Below are 10,324 nucleotides of genomic sequence, written 5' to 3'. Positions count from 1 at the left end.
GTATTAGTGTGCTATTATATATACAGGTTTATTTTTTGTGTAGAGTAACAAACGCAACGTTAAATGAGACATGAGTTCATAAATGGTAGACATTATCATCTTAAAAATCAATTTTGTAAAGATAAATTAGGTTAATATAAAAACTTAATAGACTTTAATAAAATAATGTACAGTTTTTCTAAAAAAAAAATAATGTACGGTTTAATATAGATTAAATCGTGAGCACATACACAATCGGATTAGAGAAGCACTTTTGTAACACATAAAGTTTTTTTTTTTTTGGTCTGTTTAACACATAAAGATTTTATCATTAACTACAAAAATATATGTTATTAATCATTTTATAACATATTTTTTATTAATCATTTTATTATTTCGTTATTCACAAAAAATGCAAGTCATTAACCAACTATTTTACTCCCTTAAAAAAACCAACTATTTTACATAATTATAAAATGACATAAAATAAATAGCTGGTTAATTTCTTACATTTTTTATAGTTAATAAAATAGTCAAAATAGTTTAAAATAAAGTGGTAAAAAAGTGGTTAATGTGTTACAAAAATAGTCTTTTATAGTAAAAAGGATAAGAGGAAGTATATTGTTTTTTTTTAAGAAAAGAGGAAGTATATTGTTGACTTTTGAGAAAATAAAAATGTGATGGTGATAAACTCGAAACAACATTAATAAATCCTGGCATAGTTTTCAGACTCGGCTCGGACCGGCCGGTCGGACCGGTCGGACCGTGAACCGGTGGGTAAGCCGGTTCGAGCCAACATTTGGATCGGCCATGCAGTTAACTCGGTCAAACCCGGTCAAAACCGGTCAAAACCGGTAAAAACCGGTGACTCGGCCGAGTCATGGGTCAGACCGGTTTTTTGCTTTTTTTTTTTTTTTGCTTCACTGAAAGTCTGAAACGACGTCGTTTTGCTCAATCAATCTTGACTCCTTGGAATTAAATGTTATTGATGATAATACTTGTGTTGGAATTATACTTTCTTTGGATCTTTTTGGATTTTTACAACTGGGGCAATCTCTTATTTGAATTTATGTTGGAATTGGAATCATACTTTTTTGGGATCTATTTGGATTTTTACTACCAAGATGTATTTTGAGTTATGACTATGTTTTGAATTTGAGCAATTAGCCTATGAAATTATTATTGTTGGATAGTTTTTATCTTATTTTACAGGGGTCATTATTTTAGTTTTTAAAGTGACCGAGTCACCGATTCAATCCGAGTTAATCCGGTTAAATAACTATATAAATTTAATCTAAGGACCGAGTTATCTAACCGAGTCATCCGAGTGGTTCCGATTCAGTCATGCGGTTCGACCAACGACCCAGTGGTTCGACCATTGACCCAGTGACCCAGTACCCTCGCCGAGTCGATGACCGAGCCGAGTCTGAAAACTATGAATCCTGGTCATATGTTCCTTCAAAAAAAAAAAAATCCTGGTCATATGTGGGCCTAGCCTTTACTTTGGAGTTTGGAGTATATATATATGAAGACAGAAACAACATAACTTGCTCCTCATTGAAACATTTCACATTTCACATCTCAAGCTACAATGGGCACTCTCCCCACAACACAAGACAAAATTGTCCCTGATGCCTATGACTGTAAGGGTTTTCCAGCAGAAAGATCTAAAACTGGTGGTTGGACTTCAGCTTCCATGATATTAGGTCTCTCACAAATTAATCAATCACTCTCTTCTACTGCATGCATGCCGTTTCTTTTGTATTGATTTTATGTGTCTTTTTGTTTATCAGGAGGAGAAGTGATGGAAAGGTTGACAACACTAGGCATAACCGTGAATTTGGTCACATATTTAACAGGTACAATGCATTTGGGTAACGCTGCCTCTGCCAACATAGTTACAAATTTTGTTGGAACTTCATTTATGCTTTGTTTGTTCGGTGGCTTTCTAGGCGACACTTACATTGGAAGGTTCGTATACTAGTTAATTAGTGCGTCGATGTTTGTTATCACGATGAGTTTGTCATAATCACGATGTTAACCGTGATTCTGGTAATCCATGGTGATACCAAACCCTCAATTAGTCCTAACAGTATCAATCAAATTTCTTTTTAGTTTCATTTCATTCAAGTGATATTTCGTTATTTTTGTTCCTTCTGTGACAGATACCTCAATATTGCTGTCTTTGCAGCCGTTCAAGCAACAGTAAGGAATCAAAACATGTTATTTGTTGCTAGTTGCTACTAGTTTTGCTTTTACACCCATTTTAATAATCATTTCATTTTCATCATCTAAATAAATATCAACACAACCATAATATGCTTTGTCCACCAGGTTCGCCGCAACTTGCTATAAATTTATTATAATCTTTATACTTGTTCGATATTAGTAAGGTTTATTGTCTACCCCTTTGATATTGTCTTTTATATCTACAATCTATAACACTTTTTTTTTTTTGGTACAAACAATCTATAACACTATCTAAGGAATATGAGATTCTAGGCTCGATTTTTCATTATACCAATTATAGCGTTGAACAAATTTTTCTATAAAAAATTAAATTCATCATAATTTACACTATAGTAAAAAAAAAGCGGAGAAATTGAACGCCAGTTTCTAATAATAATGATAATTTAAGAGTTTAATTTTGATAGTTTTATTCATAATTTAATAGGGTGTTGCTCTCTTGATGATATCAACTATCATTCCAAGCCTAAGTCCTCCAACATGCAAGGAACATACAACTTGTGTAAAAGCAAACAATAAACAGTTAACGGTTCTGTTTTTAGCGCTTTATGTCACTGCACTTGGCACAGGGGGTTTAAAATCCAGTGTCCCTGGCTTTGGTTCAGATCAATTTGATGCTACTGATAAAGAAGAGAAGAAACATATGGTTAAATTTCTCAATTGGTATTACTTCATCGTAAACCTAGGATCTCTTATGGCAGTGACAGTCCTTGTTTACATACAAGATCATCAGGGTAGAGATTGGGGTTATGGTATCTGTGCTTGTGCTATTGTGCTAGCACTTGTTGTGTTTTTATGCGGAACATGTAAGTATCGTTACAAGAAACCGGTAGGTAGTCCGTTGACTCAGATTGCGGTTGTGTTTGTGGCTGCTTGGAGGAAGAGGAACTTGCAATTGCCTTCTGATTCCGCGATGCTCTTTAACGACGATGCCATCTTACATGAACCACCGAGGATCAAGAAGCAGAGGTTACCACACAGCAAACAGTTTCGGTAACACTTTTTACCCTTGTATCTTATCGTAGATATTTGTAGATATATTTTATAAAGTGTCGGAATACTATAATAGTGTGAGATGTAGTTAGTTGGATGCATGTGTAAAGTTAACTGATAGTGTAAATATATTTTCGAACAGCTTTTTGGACAAAGCGGCCATCAAGGACTATGAAAGTGTTGGTGGAATCATGAAGATAAGTAAGTGGCATCTATCTACCTTAACCGATGTAGAAGAAGTGAAATTGGTGCTAAGAATGCTCCCCATATGGGCATCAACCATCGTGTTTTGGACTGTTCAAGTTCAAATGATGACACTCTCGGTATCACAGGCAACAACTATGGATCGCCACATTGGAAAATCATTTCAAATCCCAGCAGCATCGATGACATCCTTCTTAATTGGAACTATTCTCCTAAATGTCCCTTTTTATGACCGTGTCATTAGTCCAGTTGCAAGGAAAGTGCTTAAAAATCCACAAGGGCTTACCCCTTTACAGCATACTGGAGTTGGTTTAGTTCTTTCAATCTTATCTATGGTTGCAGCAGCTCTTGTCGAACAAAAGCGATTAACATTTGCACAATCACATGGTTTGGTGAATGATCCAACGACAAAGATCCCATTAAGTGTTTTCTGGTTGATGCCGCAATTTTTCATCGTGGGATCAGGAGAGTCCTTTATGTATATGGGACAACTAGACTTTTTTCTCAGAGAATGTCCAGATGGGATGAAAACTATGAGCATGGGACTATTCTTGAGCTCAAGATCTTTGGGATTTTTCTTCAGCTCTTTATTAGTGTCCACAGTGAATAAAATAACAGGTCCAAGTAAACCATGGATTGCAGATAATCTTAACCAAGGGAGGCTTTATGATTATTACTGGCTTTTGGCTATGTTGAGTGCTATAAATTTGATGATATACTTGGCTTGTGCAAAGTGGTATGTGTACAAGGATAAGAAGGTTGCTGAGGAAGGCATGGGAGAGTAAACTGATGTGTATGAACAAAATGTTTACTGAAATAACAAAAAAAAAAAAAAAAAAATTATGTTGGTGTTAAATTATTTCAGAGAAGACTTTATTTTTTATTTGTTAATATTTTGGTTCAGTTATACTAATATTCCAATTATTATGTTCTTGCACAAAGGTTGTATTGTTCTGACATAGAATTGGAAGGAAAAAAAAACATATAGTTCTACTTTCCATCTATAAGAACTTTATTGTAATAATATGCTGTTTGTATTGGCAACAGAAACAATGAATAGCATTTGGTTACCATAATCAAGTTTTGCAATATATTAGACCATTTGGAAAGAATATATGATTTTTAGTTAAAGCAATTGTGAGGAGCCAAACATTTTATCCTCATTGAGATTGCTCAAGACAAGAGTAAAAGAGTAAAGGACTATCTCATTGTTCTGTATATTAATTCCCTCTTTCCTTGGTTTTGTCTAGTCTTCTGATGTTCATATTTTGGCATTTTTCATTTTCTGTTTTGTATTGGTAGCTGTTGTGTGGTTGGGATTGCACAGATTTTTGCACTTTTCTTGTATTCCTTTGCTTCCCTAATATTAACACTTGTGCTGATTAGTTTGGTTTAATAGATTTCATTTTGCTTGTGAAAAAGATATGGATAAGACTAATTAATTATAAGCATATTGAACCTTATTGAGATAATGCCATGTTAAGCAAGTTAACAGAAGGACCAAATTTCAAGGAATATCTATGATTTTTGGGTTCGTGATTACATTTCAATAATTTCAAGAGGATACCCACTTCACTTTTCCTTAGGGACCACTACATTGGCAAAATTTACTATCTTAATATAAAGCCAACAAACAAGTAAATTTTGAACTAAATTGGTGGGGTGCGCCAGCCAATGCAATAGTGCAACGCAAAGGCGACACTCGAGAAACCCAATAGCAAGCTATTGTGATAGTTTCTCACCCTCAAAAAAGTAATTTAATATCGTGTGACCCATTGGGCCACATATCAGATATTAAACTGATAAGAACAGATACTACACTTGATCTTAGCCAAAAGGCCGAGAAAGGTATGAATTGGAAGTGAGGCTCGCTTCTGTTTTTATATCCCACATCCACTCACTCTTTCTCTCAACTCCTCGATGTGGGACTAATATTGTTCAGCATCAACTTGCTTGGTAGACTCTTCCTAACTCTTTCTTTTCTTTTATTTTTCATTTCTTTTCTTCCAATTCGTTGCACTCATATGCTTGAGTAGTTTCCATCATTTAGAGTGCATCAATATTCACAAGTTCGGAATCTTTTTCACATTTCTATCTTCTGCTCATTTTCACTTGTTGAATTCTTAACATGACAGATAGTTGAGCCCTCTTGAAACATCCCCTCATGGACTGTAAGTTCACTTAGTAACTTACGACTTATGAGTTTTGATTCTTATACACCACAAATTTCTTCTTTATTCCTATAACATTATCATCAATCACAGTATAAATACACACATAGGCCGTCATGCAACCAACAACAACTTATGAATTGCCAAATATTAAATTCATGATACTCTTGTTTTAAATATCATCATCTGATTCTTATCTTATCCCTTGATGCTTTTGTTGATGGACTAACCCGCTAAGGCTATTATATCTTTCATCTTTGTGTTCATTCATTCCTTTTGAATCTCACTGTTGTGCGTCTCTTAGAATTATATGCCAACATACTCTTAAGAATTCAATCTCTGATGTAGTAGTTATTTGCACTACAATCAACTCTTATTTTGAGTCCCACTGCTTTGGCATTGGGATTTGGAAAAACTGTTCATGGTTGTCTATTGAAAAGCAATGTATGCCAAGAATGGTGAACTAGGAAGTGCACAAAAGATATTTAATAGTTTGGAAAAGAAAGATGTGGTGAATGGTGATATGGACTAGCATGATTAATGGTTTAGCAATACATGGTCATGGAAATGAAGCATAGAGTATGTTTCAAATAATGCAAATGGATAGTATTACTTATATTGGAGTTGTATAAGCAATGCATGTAGTCATGTTAGACTGGTTGAAGAGGCTCAAAGACAATTTAACCTGATTACAAAGAGGTATGGTATAGTGCCAGAAAGAGAGCGTTATGATTCACGGTTGATCTTTTGATTCGGGCAGGTAATTTCCGAGAGACGGAAAAACTAATGCAGACAATGTCGATAAAACCAAATATTGCCATATTTGGTGCTCTTTTAAATGGTTTCCAGATTCATGAAAACATCTATGTTGCTAGTCAAGTGAAAGTACGACTAAACAAGCTGAAGCCTTTTCAAAAGGATGAAGCATAAAAGGATTGCAAAGACAATTGGTCATAGTTCAGTTGAAATGAAGCTGTTAACCTTATGATCATCTCAAGATTCATTTGTTGTCTCAAATTTTAAAGTATGCCGGAGAAGTTTCAACAAGGAAAATCGGAACCATTGTCTAGTGTAGCATTTGTTCATCTAATTTCAGCTACCTTGGTCAGTTTATTCGCATCAATATCCTGGTCATGTTAACTTTGACACTGATGATATTCTTGAATGAATTGTCATTGAAGACTTGTATAACAATTATGCTGTCCTTGTTTACATGCCTCAAGAACATATACCCTTATAGCATACACAGACGGACATACAGATGGATTTTCTGTTACATGGCTTTTAGAATTGTACCATGTGTTAATATGCTGTTATAAGAGATTCTAATTGCAAATTGACATAAATTGCATCACAAATCCAAATGTGAATATCTCTATGCTGAAAGATGCCTATAATTTACTTCATCTTATGCGATTTAATGTTATTTGTATAGATTCCTTCTAGCCATTGGTTAACATCATTGAAGGTATATGTAGTTTGCTCCCGTGATTTACTATTGGAGGAGTAGGATCCTCAGCATCTTGAATTTGATTCTTGTGGCAGCACATTCGCCAAATTTTACTTCATTTTATAAGTTTTAACTTTATTTAAATTTCAGCTTTGTTCATAACCTCATATTCTTAGGAGCTTGCATAGGAAATTAATGTAGCTAGTTTTGTATTAGGGAACAATTCTGTTGAAATCAGTCCTGCATCTTCTGAAAAATGAATATTATCCATATAACAAGATTCACACTATGTATTCATTTTGTATGAGCTACATGGTTAATTTCACCCTGTCGTTTGATACTTTGATTCAAAACGGAGGTTCAGTTAGTTAGTTAGTTAGGGGTAGTTACAAAGTTGGTTCAAGCAACAATAAAGCTCTATAAATAAGAGGATCATGTACCTCATTCAATATGATTACCTTAGAGATTTTCTCTCATTTCACAGTCTCTCCATTTCCCTTCCCCTCCTCGTACTTTGATTACCAATTCATACGTGGATGGACAGCAAGTGCCAAATAGGATCGATAACTACTGAACTGGTAAAAAAAATTTATCATGACGACACAAATTTAAGTGAAACTCTTAGATGCTTGAGTGAAATAATGTGGGCAATCCAATCTTTTAATTTAATTGTCTCGTTATATGGTTGGTGTCTTAAAATTTATTCAGAGTATGCTGAGTTCTGCAATTGCCCGCTGATTCTACATTGCTCTTTTAAAACGTTGGCGTCTTAGACGAACTACTAAGGATCAAGAAGCAGAGGCACATCAAGCAATTTCGGTACCATTTTTTACCCTCATGTCTCATCGTATAGATATTTGTAGAGATATTTTAATACTATAATAGTGAGATGTAATTAGATATATTTGTAAAACACTGACATTGTAAAGATTTTTTGAGCAACCTCTTAGACAAAGCTGCAATCAATGACTCTGAATGTGCTGGTTGAATCATGAAGATCAAAAAGTGATATCTACTTAACAGATGTGGATGAAGTAATTGGTGCTGAGAATGCTCCCTACAGTTTTCTGTAATTTTCTGTAATGTATTGGCAGCTGTTGTGTGGATGAAGTTGCATACCACACTTTAGCAAAATTTTATATCGAGGTGTGTACTTTTCCTGTTTAGAAGCTAAAGACCTACGCTGCAGACCTATGGCAGGCTACCTTAGTTTGCATTTGCAAGAGAATGTTTCCAAGACTACAGTCACATGGAAGCAACTCCAAGCCTCCAACTGTTGCGTCAAGACTTCCATTTTAACATGTTGACTTGATATTATGGTCATTTCATATGTTTAATTTTCTTATGGAAGCTTCAATTTATTTTATTAAGATTTCAATTCTCAAATCATCAGAGCTTATCTGTTGATTTCAGAAGATCTTTGATCTTTAAGTACCTACATTCTAAAGCTTGTGCTGAAGTAAATCATCAGCCTGTATTTTTGGCTGAGTTTGCATTTGTTATCTAGCTAATTTAAAATTTAGCATTAATATCCTGTGAACTATGGGTTTTGGTATACCTTGTTTGAGTGATGTTATGAATATTGCAGGACCAAGCGTCCAGAGTTCACCGCATGGTTGGCAGAAGTTAAGCTGGTAATTATTTTGGTTTGCTTTTATATTACAATCTAACATTAACACTATTATATTTTGGTTTGCTTTTTCTGTTTGGTCCTCTGTTCATTTTTGCAAAAACTCAAACTAGTGACTTCTTTATATCATCCTGGGACTGGGAGGATGTTTTCCTTGTTTTCTTCACACAGATTATTAATCTTATTTCCAGTATATGTCGGTAACATTGAGAAATCAAAGTTTTATTACTGATTAGATTGCATATTTTTCTTGCCTATTGGACTGCATTTCTTGTCCTCTCAATAGAAGTGCATAATATCTTTCACCCTTTATATTTTGGCATTACAGTTTATTTGCATGTTATGTTTACATGGACCATATCCAATTTTAATTTGCTGTATTTTAACAGGTAAATATGGAGCATCTGTCTAATTGGGAAGACAAACAGATGTTCAAAGAGTAAGCACCTAATCCTGCAACTCAAGGAAACAAATTAAAAGAGAGAAGGATGGAAAGGAAAAGAAAAAAAAAGTGGCACATAGATTTAGCTGTTTTATAACTACTCTTATGTTTATATTTACTCTTAAGGTGCCACAAGAGAAAAGGATGCTCATTTTAGTTCTTTCATTCTCACCTTAACTGACCCATTGACTCACTGATTATTCACTTATTAATCACTACGTCACACATTACATTTATTACTACGCTGTTGATTCAAAGTTAATTTCTCTCTAATTTCTGGACTAAGACTCTTGTTCTGTCTATTGATGGCATTTCCATTAAGTACTTTGCCCCAATGTGCTCTACAATAAGTGGTGATATTATTGGAACAGATGGTGGTACTGAATTGGTGAAGTATGATGACAAAGGACAGTTGCTAGAGCATCACTGCTATTACAATGATGGATTTGGATCTCAAGTGGCCATGTACACACAGTCTCTGCTTTCACTCCTTGGTAACAATGAGCAAGCTTAAGAAGATGACTCAAACAAGAAGAATAAGGTTTTGAAGTATTATCTTTCACTATTTTCTTGATAATTATATTGTATTATGAACTCTTGGGCGGTTGCATTTGTAGGGTACTATGTGTTTGAACTTTGAATGCATTTGTAATGCCAATCAGTATGCCACATTAGCTAATTTTTTTTTTTTGACAAAACATTAGCTAATTTAATATGTCATGAAATGGTTATTGATTAATCATTTGGAATATGTTTATTGAAAATGTTAAAAGCTTTATTTGTATGAGAGTTGGGAGGGTAAGGAGCTCATTTGTAATAATTTGTCATATCATGTGCTTTTGTTCTTTCTATGTGATTTTGTTCTTTCTGTAAGCTTCACTGGTATATGGTTGTATCACAGAATGAACATTGAATTCTTGTCAATTTGATATTCCAATGACCCTCTTACATTTTCATTTCATAGATCACTATTGGCTTATCTGTCACTCGGTCACACCTATTTTATTTTATTGTACATATACAGACCCTGTCATGCTTCACAAGGACAACACTTTGAGGTTCTGAATTCAGAATATTTCTTACTTATATGCTTAGACACAAAATGGGTTTTCATTGAGAAGCTATATCTATTTTAAGGTACAAGAAATCAGGCTTAGGCATCAATCTTTATATTTTTCAATTGGAGTTATGAGTATAGTTCATTTAGA

The 10,324-nt window shown here is 34.3% G+C and overlaps 1 protein-coding gene and 1 non-coding gene across 2 annotated transcripts; one reads left to right on the top strand and one right to left on the bottom strand.

Moving 5' to 3' along the window:
• Nucleotides 1–1,524: 1,524 nt before the first annotated feature.
• LOC146919416 (protein NRT1/ PTR FAMILY 6.3-like) lies at nt 1,525–4,554 on the top strand. Its single transcript, XM_085712766.1, has 5 exons — nt 1,525–1,685; nt 1,773–1,950; nt 2,145–2,184; nt 2,654–3,219; nt 3,362–4,554. The coding sequence occupies exons 1-5, from the start codon at nt 1,571–1,573 to the stop codon at nt 4,206–4,208; spliced, it is 1,746 nt and encodes a 581-aa protein (XP_085568892.1). The 5' UTR covers nt 1,525–1,570; the 3' UTR covers nt 4,209–4,554.
• A 526-nt stretch (nt 4,555–5,080) lies between these two features.
• Nucleotides 5,081–5,275, bottom strand: LOC146919415 (U2 spliceosomal RNA). Its single transcript, XR_015013124.1, has one exon. It is a non-coding gene; the product is annotated as a U2 spliceosomal RNA (small nuclear RNA).
• Nucleotides 5,276–10,324: the final 5,049 nt, after the last annotated feature.

This window comes from Medicago sativa, chromosome 5 (assembly GCF_051527215.1).
Source record: "Medicago sativa cultivar Bolivia chromosome 5, Bolivia_mono, whole genome shotgun sequence".
In the NCBI taxonomy this organism is placed as follows: Eukaryota; Viridiplantae; Streptophyta; class Magnoliopsida; order Fabales; family Fabaceae; genus Medicago; species Medicago sativa.
Note: the sequence above shows the minus strand (reverse complement) of the source record. Positions and strands in the feature narration are given on the sequence as shown.

What these genes read in the sequence shown, in the direction of transcription:
- LOC146919416 (XM_085712766.1), top strand. Translation starts at nt 1,571, where the DNA reads ATGGGCACTCTCCCCACAACACAAGACAAAATTGTCCCTGATGCCTAT. An exon ending in TTCAGCTTCCATGATATTAG is followed by an intron (nt 1,686 to 1,772) that starts GTCTCTCACAAA and finishes TTTGTTTATCAG; the next exon opens with GAGGAGAAGTGATGGAAAGG. An exon ending in GGCGACACTTACATTGGAAG is followed by an intron (nt 1,951 to 2,144) that starts GTTCGTATACTA and finishes CTTCTGTGACAG; the next exon opens with ATACCTCAATATTGCTGTCT.